Genomic DNA, 18,000 nt, shown 5'->3' with positions numbered 1-18,000 from the left:
TTTACGTTCATACATACACGATGAAACCATTCGGGAAGATGATTGGTTCTTTATTGTGGACAAAGCGAGTGTACAAAATAGAAAGAAACGTTTCTCTTCCTCTCTCTCTCTCTCTCTCTCTTTCTCTTGGTGGCTGCTTGATAGCGTGTATCTTATTTCGCAAGAGTCGTATGAGAAATTAACGGTAAACGAGGTCCGAATGGAAACGGATTGGCCAGTGGAAGGTCCGCGCAAACGATCCGAGTCGGAGAGAGCGTAATAGGAAGGATCTTTTTGTTTTTTTTTTTCTTCTTCTTCTTTTTTTTCTTTTTTTTCACGGAAGACACTGAATAGAAGGCTTCGAGTTATTTTTCTCGAATCGTAAGTACTGTCTTGTAATTTCTAGGAAATTGAGATAGTGAGTCACTCACCGTAAGGTCGCTCCACAAGCAGCTCGCACGAATCTGCAGCAGAAACGACGTATTCTTGATTAGCGATACTCTCCTCCCCACCAATCTCATATTAATTCTATATATCTTTTACTCGATAATCGATACTGTTAGCCGCCTCGCAAACTCGCGGTTTCTACGTAGGTATCATAGGTCGATCGTTACTTAACGGGCCATTAACTCCGCGTTTGCATGTGGCCTTGAGAGATCTTCGAACGAGCCGTAGAGAAAGAGAGAAAAGGATTTCGCTGATACTCGATTATCCTCGACAGCGTGAAAATGATTATGATTGGATGCAATCTTAGGGTAATTGCCTACAAAGGTATATTATAGTGGTATGCATTTTTTTTTCTTCTTCCTTCAAATATCGCGAAAATTCTTCTGGTAATTGATTTACCATGCGAAGGACAAAGCAAAATCTTTTTCAATATCCCGATATTTCGCGTTGATAAAATATTCAACAAAGTATCTTCTAAATCGTGTAGAGAGAGAGAGAGAGAAAAAAAAAGAAATAATTATCGAAAAGTAATCTATAACGATTAAGTCAGTCTATGCGAGTATCGAGTGGCAAGGTAGATAAAAGAAGTAATGGAACACCTGGCACACGAGTCAAGATCGGACAAACTCGACGAATGTCTTGCTAGCGAGCGCGTGGTTAACACTAATGGAAGGTAGGTCATCTGGTGTCATAAACGTTCCTCGAAGTTTCTTCTTCGATGGTGCAGCGCGTGTTAATGGCCTCATTAGATATCACATCGGTTTGAGACCACCCGATTGGCGAACGCGTCGATATTCTTAATTCGCTCGTTCCCAAAGAAAGTGAGATTAGAGGTAGGTAGGTAGGTAATTAGGCGTTGAAAGGCAAACGAGTGGAATGTGTGTTACGCTTTCGATGAAAACTCCTCGGAGACGGAGATTTATTTGTAGGCGTTGACGCGTCGATTAAGGTGCTAAGGACGATGCTAAATCGTCGTCGATTCGTTGTGCTCGATGCTTTTGAAGATCGAATGTATAGATAAGATTCGAAGCGAGCGACGTTGCGTTGTTCGAGCTTCGCTGACAGAGAGGACTAGCGTAAGAAAAGGAAAAGAAAAGGAGAAGGAGAAGGACGACTACGAAGGATAAACAGTCTTCTTTATCCGTTGGTAATCGCAGTCGCGAACAACGACGACGACGACGACGACGACGGCGTATTCTAATATTTTCCATGAATCGTCGCACGGCATAGCAGCCGTGACGAATTCTAATTTGTCCGTGGCAGTGCGCAGGCTGCCGTCCACGTGAGTGCCGAGACTCCCTCGAGGTGCCAACGGGGTCGAGCGATGGTCGATAAATATTAAACGACTTTCCAACTGGCTTCGTCGCCGCGGTTTATCCACGATTCTTGGAGGGGGAACCTCGGAAAGAACGACCGAGGAGAAGATGAGTGAATGTTAATTAGCGAGGCGTGACAAGTGTTAAGTAATCGATCCATCTCTCCGGCTAGGTACGTGCCAACGAGAGGGAGGAGCCTCTTCGGCACTCACCGTCCTAATACCGACTAATTAACGTGACGCACACCACCGAGCACAACGAAACCTTCTCCACCCTCGCTTCTGCCACCAATCACCGACTCTACTTTTTATTTTTTCTCTCTCTTTTCGTCGAGCATTTTTAATCATTACCAATTTTGCTCGTTTCATCATTCATCATTTATAGACGTATCGAACCCCTTACTCGATTCACTTATCTTTACTGGCATTTTAACCGAAAGTCCATAAATTATCCTCTGAATTGCTAACAAAGCAGACGTAATTGGAGAGTAAAGAGTACGAGAAATCGATTGGAAGAGATAAGAAGAGAAGAAAAAAGAGAGAGGGAAACTTGCACGATCGGAATCCGACGTGTACCTACATACATATATACATATATATATAATATATCTATAGATACCTACATAGTTACATATCGAGACCGATATCTATGTCAAAGGAACATTCAAATCCTTTGGAGAGACCGGATGCTGGCTGGGTTGTATCGCCGAATCATAGTCGGGACTTCGATCGATGCTTCTCGATTAGATGTATCTGTGTAATTAACAACAAACAATGGCCGTGAGAGCGGCGCGCGTTGGTTATCGTAAATTAATCGATTATCCCCTCCCCTAATCTTTCTCCTTCATTCTGGTCGAGGAACCAACGGAGATATAAGTCGGACTGGTTGTTAATCATCACCGCGGGTGCGTTTGTACTTCTCGACTTCTTTTTCATCGTGAGAGTATAAGGTCTATCCGCGCTGAATATATATGAAACGCCTTAAGCCTTGCCGCCGTTAAATTCTATCTCTTTGTACGGTTTATTTGTGCCGCTTCTTCCTCGCTAGAACATTCGAAAAATAACTTTAACCAATAATGGTCGTTAGCGCGATGATAAACTGTGTCGAATTCTCTTCATCGAAAGTTATATCAAAAGTATTTAGGTAGGTATACAACAAGTTTCACTTGTTGCGTGAATTCTAATAGACTAGTTGATATCCATCAATAAAAGTATACCATAAGAGTACTTTTAAGAGCGTTATATCGAAGAGGCAAGTAGTCAAGTTGAAAATGAATTGTTCAAATAGGCGCTTCTTCGATGGATTTAATAATGGAATACCCTATGGCGATACGCGTTGGTTTCAGAGTCATTAGAGATTATCGATGACGGTTAACGTGTACGATGAACGATCCGCGAGAGATCATCAATTATCCCAGTACCTAAGAGATAATAGCGTACGTTCACCGGTCATTACCGCATATATTTATTCAAAGAGATCGACGTGTTTCTATAAATTTCAATTCGTCGAGGAGAACGACGACGTGTAACAAAACTTCAAATAATTATTCCAAACGTGTACATATGTATGTACGACTTAACGCACTTTCTAAACTCGTAAATAAGTCATTTGTATTCTTTGCGAGGAATCCACGCCGGATTATACTATTCGATATTGCTCGATACTTCTACTACTATCGATTACAATCCATAACGCGCGACTCGGGGTATCGTGCTTGACCGTCATTTTTAAAAACAACTAAGATATACAACGAGGAAAAGAAATATATAGAGAGAGAGTGAGATCCACTTTCATTGGGTAATTCTGTTTGTCGATTCATTCGCTCCTCGCGTCGGTCAGATCAATCAAGCTCAAGGTGGTCTCGATGAGTCGACATACCTGTTGATCGGAATCAAACTCATTTACCGCGAGCGTCTCCTTTTTTTCCCAACAATTTACCAAATACATTTCCGTTGATCCGTAATCGCGGTAGGATCGTTCGAATGCTCCTTCAACAATGCAAACAATGAGAGGTATCAAAATATGGTCTGCTTTGATGTAAGAATTAGAAGGAGCGAGTATAGTGGCATTTATTATCTCGGTTGGAAGCATTCGGCTAGTGTCAAAGCCGCCCCCGGGCGATGATCCGTCAACGAGCGATGCCAGTTGCGAGTTGGAACTCGGGACGTCACGGAAGCAAACCAGAAAGAGAGAGAGAGAGAGAGAGTGACTCACACAACTCGCACACACTCTACCTTCGAATCGAGTACGTAGAACGTGGGACGGCAGATGAGATATTTTAATGTATGCGGACACGTGTATGCGTGCACGGCTGTTACGGAGAGGGAGAACTACCGAGAAAGGTAATCAGTGAAGAAGAGAAAGGTAGAGGGACAAAAGAAAAAGAGAAAGAGAGAAGAAAGGTCGAGGGAAGGGAGGAGGAGGAGGAGGAGGAGGAGGAGGAGATGAGGCTTCGGTAGTAAAGTCAACGATTGCCGCTTCGGTAAAAAACTCAAATTGATCAAAATGAGAGTTACATGGGCAAAAAAGTAAGCGACCACGGTGGTAGGCACGCATTTCGTGCCAGGAGAGAGTTTAGCTAGCGATGGCTTTGAGAACGAGCGAGTCGACGACGACGACGACGACGACGACGACGACCATCGTTTACCATAGGTATATACTAATCCATGGATCTTTTCTTACGATGATCGAGATCGAAATCTTTATTCGGGATGACGAACGTGATACCAACTCCTAACGATTTCATTTCCAAATTCTTTCCAACTCTTTTTTAAAGTTTCGTGCGAGTTTATCGTACGATCGGACACGCGCGCAAAAATATTTCATCGGTTCGCTCGAATACAGAGATCATTGTTTGAGCGTTCTTGCTGAGAAACGGAAATCAAGGAACGTTTATGAGCCGTTGTATCGAGTCTCCGGATAGAGGCGTTTACGCTACTTAACGCTATTACCGTTTATTGCCCCGGCCCAAGCTAAGAAAGTTGCCTACTTGCGTAATCGCGGTATGCACGTTTCTTCCTTATGCGCAGCGAGCATTCGGCGTAAATATTGTATAGAAAAATGTCGATTCTCTGAAAAAGTAACGACGAGGAGAACGCACAGCGCGAGAAATCCTTTTCAAGCGGAACGGTTAACGTTCGGAGTCTTTCCTATCACCACGCTTTCAGATGAGATTCAAATCTTTTATCTCGCAATTTATCATCTCCACACACACACACACACATACATACATACACACGCGCGTATTTCCAATTAATTATCCGCTAATAATCTTTTCGTATCATTTATTGATATCAAAAATACTCGCGTAGTTAATTGTATAATCTGTCGTCGAAAATGAATCGTTAGAGAGCAAGGACGATTTGTTGGATTATTTTAGCGTCTTGATCGAACCAACGAGATTTATGATTTTTCGTAGAACTACGGGATCGATATTAAAACCCGATGATCGCTTTAAAACAATACAGATGGAATACCGGAATCGTTTTGATCGAGAATGAAGGAAAAGAAAACGATCGAGAAGGAAGACCGTTCGATCGTTACGAAACTGCAGCGCTCGTTCAACGGAATAAATTATACGACTAGAGAATGATCTTCGTTGGTTATAGAATCTACAACGATTCGTCGAAGAAAATCTCGAACGATCTTTTGTCTTCGTAACGTTCTCAAAGGTGCCGAGGTGCCGCTTCATCGCTTTTACGAACACTTTGCCTTTAAAAACCGCTCTATTTTACGAAAGATCCTCATAAATACTTTTGTTACCAAAGGACGGAACGATAGAATTTTGTCGTTATGAAAATGTATTATTTATCGCTTAGGAAATTATATGATATAGAACGGACGATTATTCATAGGGTTCCAAAGGGGAACCCTTTTCCATGTAAAATCTACGTAAACAACTTATGCGAAAGGTTCGTTTTCCCCTAGTCATCTGTGTACCATAGAAACGCATAATAGAATGAACGTATGCACATTCGATCGAATCGATGATTCATAGGCGCGAAAACACGAGTGTTCCGTTTGAGTTGCCAGCGGAAAACACATTGTACGACTCTTCTCAATGGTTTTGAAAGGGAAAGAAACGGAAGAAGAAAAAGAAAAATAAGAGGTAGCTGAAAAAAAGGAAAGAAGGAACGATAAAATCAGCGGAGAGATTAAGTCGTAAGGCCGATTAAGAAGTCACGTAGGGACACGTGCAAGTGGTTCTTAAAATATAGCCGCGCACGGACGAGGTGCGGGGTTAATTACCTCTGTCTTTCGGAACGACCGGTACAGTAATGTATTAGCGCGTTTAGGCACGGCCAGTTAATCCCAAGGAACTCCTCGACGCACCGTTAAGTACGCTTAACTCGTTAACTCGCTCGATGTGTACCGCGACGAGAGGATAACATTAGTTATTCTAAACGTTTCCTTAGTTTTATAATATTTTTCCAATATTTTTCTATATCTTTTTCCATTTAACCACAACCAAATGTAGATTTTATTTGCGTTAGGTGTAGGACGAGGAAGAAGACGAGACGAAACGAGTAAAGTCCGATTACAAATAAAATAGACAAGCGTGTATGAGTCAGGCTTCAAAGATTACACGTTTGATATAAATTTACGTTATTAGCATTGGTATTGGCGGCTTTTTTAATATACCTCCGAACATATTTCCTTCGTCTTTTTTTTTTTACGACTATGTCTCGGTTATTCTTTATAAATTGCAATCGTCTATGTTAGAATCATTTGTCTCGATATCTTTGCTGCGATTAGAATAATGCAAGGTACCGGAACCGTGTTTTTGCTCGTAAATATCCGCTTCTTGTTCGTCCATATTTAACGAAGAATGCGTAATTACCGGGATTATTGCGAATGGAGAATATTAATGCCGACAACGCGATGGATTTTGCTCCTTGAGATTTTCAACGAGTCTCCGTAAGAGATTAATAAATTCGGTCCTTGATCGTGGACGCGATTAGAGTTGAAAAGAAGAGTGGAACAAAGGGAGGAGTGGGCGGAGGGGGGTGGAGAGAAGCTACAATTCGCATCTAACGATATTCGTTTCCTCTTTTTGAAAGTCTCGCGAACGTCGGCACGCGAACGAGCGATACGAATCCGGGTTTCGTTGGACGAACACGAAAAGCGTGCGAACGGTTGCATGAAAACTCGTCCTTAGTCGGTGTCGAAAGATTTACATCTCTTACCGGAAGTACGACTCGATTCGTACAGTTTTTCGTATTGCCATTTGCATGCGTGCCAACGATTCCCATGATCCGCCGGAAGTAACAAGATAAGAGAACGTGTTAGCAATCTAATTAAAGCGTCATAAACAATGGCACATAGCACGAAAAGAGAGAGAAGCTTGTCCAAGCTGGGGAGATCTTTAAGGAAAAATATTGCTGGACGGTATAAAAATGTTTATCACATTATTTGCATCGCTCCGCGAGGGATGGGCGCGACGAAGCAGACTTTACAACAGTTTCTAACCATCTAGATTGTTGAAAGTTTTTAATGTTTATGTATGATTCATAAAATATATGATATTACGTACAAGCTAGCCGTCTAATATGAGAACACGCGAACGTTCCTCACTTCGAATTCTGCTCTTCGCTAATTTTTTACTCCATCATTGCAAATTTTATCATAAAAAAAGTTTTGCAGCTCGTTGAATCGCAATACGCGAAAGATAAACGAACAGATTGCAAGAACGTGCGCGAACAACAGACGCGAACGTTATTAATGAGCAAAACAATTTAATAGTAGAAACAATGAGGAGGACCGAAATAATGATCGCCATTCTTCGTAAAGATCATATCGCGATTGCGCTGTGACACGCGTAAAGCCTTCTCAAGGCGTTTGCATTTATCGAGGTAAGGTTTTTTTATCAAACTTTTTAACGACCGCATTTCCTGGATACGGAAGAAGAGTCCAGCGACCTTGATTTGATGCTTCATTCGAAGATAGAGGATCGAAATGTCGACCATATCGAATATCTATCGAATTGATATCAAATGAAAAACTATAATTATCACTTTCCATTTTTTTTACCTGTGGCAAAGAGTTTCACGAATTCATTGGTAGCGTTGTTGTTTCCATGTGGAGAAAGGAATCGCGTTTTTGTTCGACGTGTAATTAAAATAAAAAAGGAAAGTAAGAAAGAACTAATTGTAAGTGTTACGATAAGCAAATAAATATGTACATACGTAGCAGTAGAGAAAACACACTTTAGATTTATTCATGATTTAGGGAATGCGTTTCTTCGTGTGGATTAGCATACGTTGCATAAAGTGCAAAATAATATGCTTCCTTACGCATCGCAAGCAAACGGGAACGTACTCGCTCGCGCACACGGAAAGCACGTGAGGGAAACAGTCGTGTCGGTGGAAGGAGGACGACACGATTCGTATTCTCTCTCTTTCTCTTACAGAACGGAGCATTACACTGTTGTTGCTTTATCGAAAGCGCTCATCGTGTCGCATCCGGATTCAAATTACACACTCCCCGCTCGCACTTATGTTTATTTATCCAGTTATTAAAATTGCATTAAGGACTAGAACGACTGCATAAGGGACGAGAGAGAGAGAAAAAAATGAAGCTTCGGTTAAAATCCTGATTTCGAGAACAGATTAGTTTAAGCGGCAAGAAGCGGTTTATCGTCGATGACGAAAGAAATAATCTCTTTATCTTCATCTAGCGAGATCGTAAACGTCTACGTTGTTTGCGTCGTCAGTCTCGGCAGATGTCCTGTTAACCAAACGAAGTCTCTTCGGGCAGAGAGCATCGTCACGTCTCCGCGGAAAGACTATGATCGCGGCTGCTTTCTCGCAAATCTCCTGGCTCTCGCTTACCATTATCATTACCATTACAAGCCAAGTCTCACGTGCCGCGACGTTACGTGCTTTAATTTGAATACACGAGGCAGGAAATGTCGCGAAGACCCTGGCCCTCGGCCATTACCGACAACACTTTCCGTCTACATTTCTATTATCTTTACTTCGAATGATCTGTCATCCCTTTTCACTGGTTCCTTTCGCTGGTTCCTTTCGTATGCTTCGTATACTCGCAGATAGTTAATTAATCTCGTTCACGATAATCGACCCAACGTCAGACAGCATCGGTAACTTCCATTGTAATGAATCGATTAACGTACTTATGTATTTTACACATTCGCTAATTGCGTTTCGCATCGTGTGACGCACGGGAAAATCCGTGGAAATGCATAATTAGATTGCGTAACGAATATCTACGATCGAGCATCGCGTTCTTCCGAACGGAATCTCGTAACCGAGAGTCTCGTCGAGTTTTAACAAGTTTTCGATAAGCAACGAGAGAATACACGAGAAAATACAATTCGTTCTATTTTTTTGTTGTCAATCGCATCGAAAATCAGGTGTTATCTGCTATGTTGATTACGAAGAATTATTCTAAGGGAATCGGTTTATTACGGTTGTGGAAATGAAAGAATTTGCATCGAGGACATATGGCATGCGGACCCTATGAAATTTTCGAATGACGCGCAGGAGAGAGAGAGAGAGAGAGAGAATTTGCTGCAGGATGCGGGAACCGCAATGACTGGCAAAACATTAAGTAGGGAGAGAACGGAGTCAGCTTACCAGCGTGCTAAGAGATATTATAGAGAACCGTCCTTCTTTATTCGAATTAAAAATCGAACGAGAGGGTCGTTCAAAGGAAAAAACAATTTCGACTTTTGCAATCTTCTCGAAGAATTCGACCCGATGGAATCCGGGAACAACGGTGATATTTTCTCGTCCGTTTATTCTTTTCCAGACGCAAGAAACTGAGATCCAAGAGAGACGTCCTCACATTCTTGATTGGTGATCGAGAATCGTTGTTGATCGGAATCATCGGTTGACTCGGATATTCTGATTCACGTGCGTTCAAGTACGCAGAACATCATCGTATATAGCTTGTTTCTACGTTTCTGGCGCGTTTCAAAAGACTCGTTAAACCACAAACAGAACCACGATAGAAGAAAAGTCTACTCTCGGTGAGCATTACTGTGAGAAAAGCATTGCTGACACTCGTGTCGTTCCCACGACTCGTATTTTCTACTATTCGAAGACCGAGTCAAATTATTCTTTCGATATCTTGCCGTTGTAAACAAGCGTCCATTCTTGGAAAAATACTGCTGCTCCTTTTTTCTCTTCTTCTTCTTTTTCTTTTTTTCACAATATGCATCTAATGCGTACAAAAGGAGTATACTTTTAGAGTAAGATGAGTTTGAAATGAATTTATTCAAATAATTGCAAAAAGGGTTCCTCCGAGCTTCGTAGAAAAGAATAAAATCTTTCCTCCTATTGTATTATTGTCTGCTGCTTCGGAAACGTGTTGGGCATGTTCAAAGGGCAAAGGACGGTCAATAAAAAGAGATAGAAATATAGATAGAACTAGAGGGAGAGAGAGAGAGAGAGAGAATAAACGTATTGGTCGATATGCAAAGCACAGTCTTTACGTGGAAACTGCGCGCCACGTCGGAGAATAATTCAGTCGCTTCGGTCAACTCGAGCGCGGGATTATGCACCTTGTCCTTTTAACCGAGTGTACGGCGTGTAGTACGTGGTGCGTTTAAAGCCGGAATGCCAATCGACGAACGTCGTCGTCGTCGAGCTGCACTCGAGCTGCAGTCGAGAAATTAGCATACGAGATCGCCAAATACGGCGAGAGCTTCGTTCACCTGCGTTAGATCGCCGACAAACGCAATGAATATGCTAATTTTCATCATTTATCCGTTCAACGGATAGGCGCAAACCTTGTCGCACGAGACGACGGTCCTTGAAAGCAGACGCTTTTCCCAACATTTTCTCCAAACATTTTCTCCATTACTATCTCATATCTATTTGCTTCGACAAAAATTCCTTAAATTATAAGCATTATGTTAATTTATTTTAGATTAGTAGAAGATATATGTATTTGTATTTACCTAAAATAAAAATTGACACAATATTTAACATAAAATATAGAACAATTTCTGATAAGCCAAGCCTCTCCTAGGCATAGAACGTAAAATTTTGACTGAATGTTGACGAAATAAATATGAATTTTTTGACACGATCGAATGTTTAAGTCGATAACGATTCAATCCCCGTCTAGTATCGAAACGTAAACCATAAAATCTCCCTGTTAAGGAACACAGACGTAGAGACCCGTGTGAATACACCTTCGAAGAAGAAGCATGAGTGCGAAGTAATGCACCAGGCTCTAGTACGTGTTGATGCAACGTGCTCGTCGCGTTATCGCTGCGGCTATGAGTCGTACGTGCCATTATAAGTTTCATTAGAAGAAGTGCATTTCCTTTTCCGAGGTTCGCTGACAAGGTCGTCCGTACGTTTATCCACGCGAAGGACTTTTACTCGCGAGGTGACAGTTTTGTTCGTAATGTCTACGTACGTTTCAGAATAAGTCCCGCGTGCCCGCCTTCGATAAGTCGTCCAAGTTTGCACTGACTCATTTTCTTAGTCGTTGTCCACACCCACGGAATTCTTTTGAAATATTTCGACAGGAACGGCAGTGGATACGCGATAAGAAAAAAGCGGGAGAAAGATACGTGTAATAGATTTTGTGCGTGCGCGTGTGTGTTTGTGTGTGTACGTAAGCGTATGTGAGTTAGAAGAAGCGTGAAAAGTCGAGGAGAGGCACGTGATCAAACAAGCAAGGCGGCAATAGCAAGGAGACAAGCAAGGAGAAAAGAAAGAACCCTTCCACCTGAATGTTTAAAGAAAAAAGGTACTAGAAAGTCGGTCGCGTGTCGCGACAACGACGCTGATTCGTCGTTGGTACCTCTTCTCCTTCGACCTGTTCACTGCTCGTTTCGTTATGTTCCTTCGAAAAGGTACGAAGGATCATCTTCTACCTGAATGGGTTAAAAAAGAACGGAGAAACAAGGAGAACGAAAAAGGTGAGATGAAGGGGGAAAGCCACGTGACCCTTTCTCTCTTGTGCTGCTGCCTTCTACCTTCCCGGTGGATTCCTTTTGGCCCAACCTGACCTATCCAAAGGTGAGATTTATCCGGTATTACCTGCCACCACCCATACGCATATCGTATCTTCTTCATTGTTGCCAAACTTCCTTCTCCTTCCTTCTTCTTTCCTCTCTTGATTTTATTTGTCTCCGACAATTTACATAATTTTCCATAAATTTCATCATCGTTTTTCCTCCTCGAGTGTTTTTAGGAGGTAGATAATATTCGAGATCATTAGGATGTTGGATAATAAACTTCCATTGATATATGGTCTCTCGAAATATCGGCAAATTAGTTGGTAGTCTTCGAGTTTCCTGTTTGTCACGTGCTACCCGAAGATTCTTAAAAGAGATGCGCGCGTAGGTCTGGAAATAATAGATTGGAATTCGTTGAACTAGCCCGAAGCGTTCGAAAGAGCAGGCAGGATACGTGTGGACCTTAATTCGAAAGTCGAGTAGGCTATAATCGGAAACCTGCTCGCACAATGCAAATACGGAGGCATTATATGCTCGCTCGTCGTGATGTAACAGCAATTTGGACCCTCACTTCCGGTTCGTTCGAGGACTTGAATTTTCATTAAAATCATATTACTGTGGCTTAAGACGTTTCACTCACACCAATACGCCGTGTGTTCTTGCGATTGCCGATGATTTCCAACGAAAGAAAGCGTAAGATCAAATTGAAATATCTATTAGATAGACAGATTTACATATTCACGCTTTCTATGACAACACGTGAATTCGAATTTATAAATGTCCGAAGATTGCGACAGAGAAGTTTATTCCTCGTAAAAGTCGACCAGTTTTTACATAGCAACATAATTGATTTCTCTTTCCACGTCGGTCTTTTATCGTTTCATGCGATAATCGCTTCGTCGAAGTTAGTTTCTTCATAATTATCCTATAACCAAGAGTTTAACGTACGATGCAAAGAAGGATCACTTTTTTCCAAATACTTCCGGCAATATTTATTTTATCGATATTAGGCAGGAACAGTTCCGAATTTTCCTCCTGTCAATGCAATATATTTATTTATTTATTTAATAATATTTTATTGACCCTAGAGCCTAGGCTCCCTAAAGGCCATTAATTACAGTAAAGTACAATATAATATATAGATAAAACAGAACAAAAATTAAAATTATGTAATTGTTATTAAACTTATCATTATATTAGTAGTAACGCACAGTAAGTAGATAAATGTAAAAAGAAAAAAGAAATATCATTATAAAATATATAAAATATATATATATATATAATATATAAAAGAAATATCATATAAAATATCATTGTTAAACTCCGATATATGAATTATTCGAAGTAGAACACTTTACATAAATATCTTGTTTCTTTACGCGACAATGTCTACGTAAAATTCGAAATCGTACGTCCACGCTTTCTCCTTTATTCGAAAAAGCGGCTAATTTCACCGTCTATGTCAGATTATCCAAATTAGGCTGTGGGATCATTCATACTTATTCCTTTACACGTGAGAAAAGTATTTACTTAAGGTGTTTGTGTATAGGACGTCAGTCAGATTTCTTATCCGTATATGTTTATCTTTCCGTTAAGTTACTCGAAACAGTTAAGTTTATCGCTAAAGGTAAAAATGTTCTAATTTTGTGATCACGATAACTCAAAAATCGATTGCATACACAATCATATTCGGAAAGGTTTATAATTGAAAATTGAGTTTTCGTATTAAATATCGTAGACGTCGATGACAATGATATCAATTGTCAAAATTAGAAATTCGTTAAGGACGAGAGGAGAAAGATATGTATATACATATAGAGAAAGAGAGAGAACAAGTTCGAAGAAATGGAATGGGTATACAAAGAGGATCAGTGATAGATAATCGGTGGCAAGAGACAACGAAAGATGATGGTCCGGAGTACCGTGAAGTACGCTCACGAATCGGAAGGCCATCTAATTTTCCGCACGCAAATGTTTCCAACGACGGCAGAGAAGAATCAAGAAGAAGAAGAAGATCATCTTTGCGTTTCTCTCTTTCCTTTAGTCTTTATTTTTTGGGAAACACTAATGAAGGCTAAAACGTAACGTATACTTCCTGAGGCGTTGTTTACTAGAAGCGATCACGATGAAAAAGAAAGATTTAGGAAGAGCATTCAAATCATACGTTGTTTCGTCATTAACGTTAGCTAATTTAATGTGGAGCCCTTCGGTACCTTTACGCGCAGTGGTAGTAATTGAAATGAATTTCTACGTTTCTTTAAAATGTTCATTATCATGCGAATCCTAAGAATATAATGTTATCTTCATTGTTATCTTTCTTTCCATCCGAATATGTATATCCAGACGTAAGTGATTATATATTATATTTCTACGGCGTCGATTTGTTTGGAAGATTTATTGTCTTCGATAAAACAAAAAAAAAAAAATGCTCGAAAATTCGATTCGCAAGATAGCAAAAGAGATTGTTAGTTGTAATACAGGGGATATGTGAGTATGTGTACGCGTATACGTTTGAGAATCGAATCTAATTATACGATAAATATTGTTATATCCTTCTACATCGAGGTGTAAATAATATAGGTTAAAAGGAGTATCTTGTTACACGGTAATGGAAGGAAAGTCAGGTTCGCGTGAACGCGATGATCCGTACGTGCGAAATACACCGTCCGCGTCGTCGCGAGTAATTTTCGTCTTCTCGATCGTGTTTCGTTCTTTGATCGTATTAGGGTTATTCTTTAAAACTATGAGTCAATTAGATATAGGAACTTATAGAACGTTGCCAAAGGATGTCTTTATCGTGGCAAGCTGCGTAATTTCTATATGCTTTTGAATTATCAGAGGTTCGCTTCGCGATATACAATCCGTCATTATATAATTATTTATTATTGATAAATTTTCTGTTAGCTGATAATGGCACATTGTGCGACATTGTTGCCTTGTCTTCGTACTGTATCTCTATAAAAGTCCATTTTTTGTATAATATCTTGTTAAGATAGGATCGATACTTGTAATCCATTAATTGCATTTGTATTTATATGAGGCGGAGGTAAGTAATTGAACGTGTCATTTTTCGCACGGGGATCGTTAAGAAATTGACTCGTCGAAAGCGATATAAGTGCGAAGATAAAAATGGGTGGGGTAAGGTTCATAAAAATGAGATATTTTATATGAAATTTTTCTAGACTAGAATTCGTTGTATCATCGGTTGCTCATCAAAAATAATCATGCCAATACGCACTTACGTAGTTATATTTATTCAAAGAAACTTCGAAGCTGAAACGTTATCGATAGATACGATATCGAGTGATTTTTTTATTTCTAGACTATTCTATATCGCTCACGTTCGCTTTGCTTCGCGGTTTAGTTAGCATCGATACAATTACGTAGGCGCAATTGCATTGGTCGAGCCGATAAATCTCAACGATACGCGCGAATCATCGAATATCTTTCAAGAAACTATCTATATTTGTTAGCTCGTATTGATAAGATATTTTCTTCCTTATAACTTCTTTCCATGATACTTTGGTGGATTTTCGCGACTTCAATTCATATATAAACGTTTATAATAATAAATAATTCCTTCAAAATATCTCACATACTCTTTATTGACCCGAGAGGAGAATAAATTCAAAAAACGATTGGCATAAATCGCGATCGTCTATTTTTCAGAACGGCGTATCGCGTACGATTAATCTAATCCGTAGCATCCGATAGGATGCTAATGATGAGGGCATAAAGGAGGAGTGTTATCTGAAACCGGTAAAACCAAACAGCAATCGCGTATTCCTAAAGAATTATATTAATAAAGGCAAGCTGGACCGCTATCCTTGATTAATAATGGCGTTGAAAGACATCGCTAAATCTCATCTATAGATATATCATAACGAAAGGACTTTACGTTAGTTAGATGAAAATTAGCCTACATATACTTTAGACGTTAACGCGAATATTATCGTCCAACTTCGATCGACCGTGTGACTCATTCGTTAATACGCTTTGAAAGATCACGAACGCGCTAGTGATAATTCCAGGTATCAGGGCGATTAGTATCAGAGATAACCATTAATCGTGGCTCATTTATCGAAATCTAATAAGCGATTATACGATTATGTTTCAATTTATGAGCCCAATTATTTGCGTGTTCAACGTGTTGATGATCCAAAGGAACGTTATTTCAAAGAATTAAGATGTAAGGATTATAAAACTCACCATTCTCGATATCTCTTAGGGGTCCTGGCGGACTACCCCCAGTGGATACACCCTCGTCTTCGCTACTACTGGTACTAGCCTCGCTGGGGCTGTAACTTCGTCTACTACCAGATACCCTGATCTTTTGTGTGCTGACTGTACCGTTGTTGTTGTCAGTGATCCTGTTCTGCAGTCTCTCGTGCATAATCCTAACTCGCGATTGTAGTCTGTGTTGTTGTAGAGTTCCGACGGAAAAATCTAAAGGTTGATCGATCTCCGAATGGATCTGATGCCTTTGCACCTGTTCGCAAATCGCACTAGCGACGAGAGCTTGCGTTTGACTGACTCGAGCAATCGGTACTACATGCTGTTGCTGTTGTTGTTGTTGTTGTTGTTGCGATTGCTGTTGCTCCTGATGTACAGCACTAGGCGTGCTCCACCATTGATGACTACCCTGGATCGATCTCCAGGCTTCTATGGTATTGTTGTTCGTTGGACTGGTCTGTTTTTGTTTTTGTTGTTGCTGCACTTGCTGGTGGGACTGCTGTTGTTGCTGTGACATCGCAACCTCCACTAAGTTGTTGTTTTCCAACAGATGCATGCTGGGGGTATGGGTCATCGAGGTTGGTAAAACGAAAGGGGTAGGCCCCACTAAGGGTGGGCTGGCTTCCTGCCGTTGTCGATGACTGTGATGCTGCTGCTGTTGCCGCTGTTGTTGTGTTTGTTGTTGTTGTTGTTGTTGTTGCGGTGATTGTGGTTGTTGTTGTTGTTGCTGTTGCTGTTGCTGTTGCTGTTGCTGCTGCTGCTGGGGTGACGGTGGAGGCGGCTGAGAAGTTGGTTGTATCAAGACCGGAGGTGGAATTTGACGAATCCGCGCGGCCTCCGCGACCCAGCGGCGCACCGCCTCGCTGTCGAGACCCGCCAGCCCTGCGAAATTTGGTTTCGACTGGCCGCCGGGCGATGATAAACCCTTCTCGGGTATCAAGCCGGGTAGCGCGAGAAGCCCAGTGCCCGCCACCGCGACCCTGGGTCCCGATACGCCCCCGTAAGCAGACAACGCCGCGAGATCCAACGTGACCGGCTCTTCTATCGGCTATTTTGAATTGATCACACGGCGTTCTTCTCGATGAGATAATAGCATCGAGGGAGACGATACATAAAGCACACCACTGACAGCTCGTAAACGCGGCGGCACTCGAAGAGCGTCACTCTCGTGAAGCACTGTCTTGCACGACCTCTCGTCCACCTTATCAAGAGACAACACGAAACACCCGCGAAGTTTGCCAACCAACAGACACACTGTTCGATCCGTCGAGCGTCACTCGGTCTCGGAGATAGCGATAACGGCTGTCATTGTAGAAACGAATTCACAAACTACACGTGTTCGAGAACGGAGCAACTGTAAGGTTTCGCTTGGAACTCTCAGGCAGGTTAACAGGAGGGTGAGGGTGAAGGCGACTACGCGAGGAGATGACGCGACGACGTCGGCGGCGGCAGCAGCAGGTTGGAGGGCAGCTCGGAGGGCTGCGGCTGCGGCTGCGACGGCGGTCAGATGCTGTCGCGTGCATGTGTGCAGCTACACTAGAGGGCCCACGTAGGTCCGGCAGGCCGCCTACCGGCCACGGCGAACGCGAGGCGCGTACGCGGACTTGCCGAGGCCGGAACGGACCGAAGGTGGGGGAGTCTCGGTCGCCGCTGCTGCCGCCGTCGTCGTCGTTGTTGTAACCGTGGTCGCCGCACGCCGCTACACGCCGCCGTCGCCGCCGCACGCCGCCGCACGCCGCCGCACGTCGCCGCCGTCGCGCTGCCACCGCTGAGCGCACACGAGCGAGCGCGAAAGGCCCACGCGTGGGAGAAGGACGGACTGCGTCGACTGCGTCGCGAGTGGACGAATCCGGTGGTGGGGATGCCCGCTCCCTCGGATGGGGAATCCTTCTCCAATCCGAACGCTGCGCGCGGCTCCGCCCGGCTCGACGTTCGGAGCGCGCCTTTTTACCCCGCGTGTGCGCGCCTCCCCCTATCATCTACCCGCAACTACATCACTCCCCCCTCGACCCCCTATCAAGAATGACTATTCCAGAAGCATTTGCATCTAACATATTTTTCTTTGTCGACCTCCTTAACGTTATTGGG

General features: G+C 42.2%; 1 protein-coding gene across 1 annotated transcript in view; it reads right to left on the bottom strand.

The window, feature by feature from the left end:
- Window positions 1–17,434, bottom strand: part of LOC122518565 (POU domain, class 2, transcription factor 1-like) — a 90,290-nt gene extending 72,856 nt beyond the window's left edge. The window contains exon 1 of the mRNA XM_043637570.1: window positions 15,889–17,434. Within this exon, the coding sequence (XP_043493505.1) occupies window positions 15,889–16,486 (598 nt within the window). The 5' untranslated portion in view covers window positions 16,487–17,434. The remainder of the gene's footprint in view (window positions 1–15,888) is intronic.
- Window positions 17,435–18,000: the final 566 nt, after the last annotated feature.

Source organism: Polistes fuscatus, unplaced genomic scaffold, assembly GCF_010416935.1.
Source record: "Polistes fuscatus isolate 324 unplaced genomic scaffold, CU_Pfus_HIC Scaffold25, whole genome shotgun sequence".
NCBI lineage: Eukaryota > Metazoa > Arthropoda > Insecta > Hymenoptera > Vespidae > Polistes > Polistes fuscatus.
The sequence above is the reverse complement of the archived record's forward strand: the minus strand, read 5'-3'. Positions and strand labels throughout refer to the sequence as shown.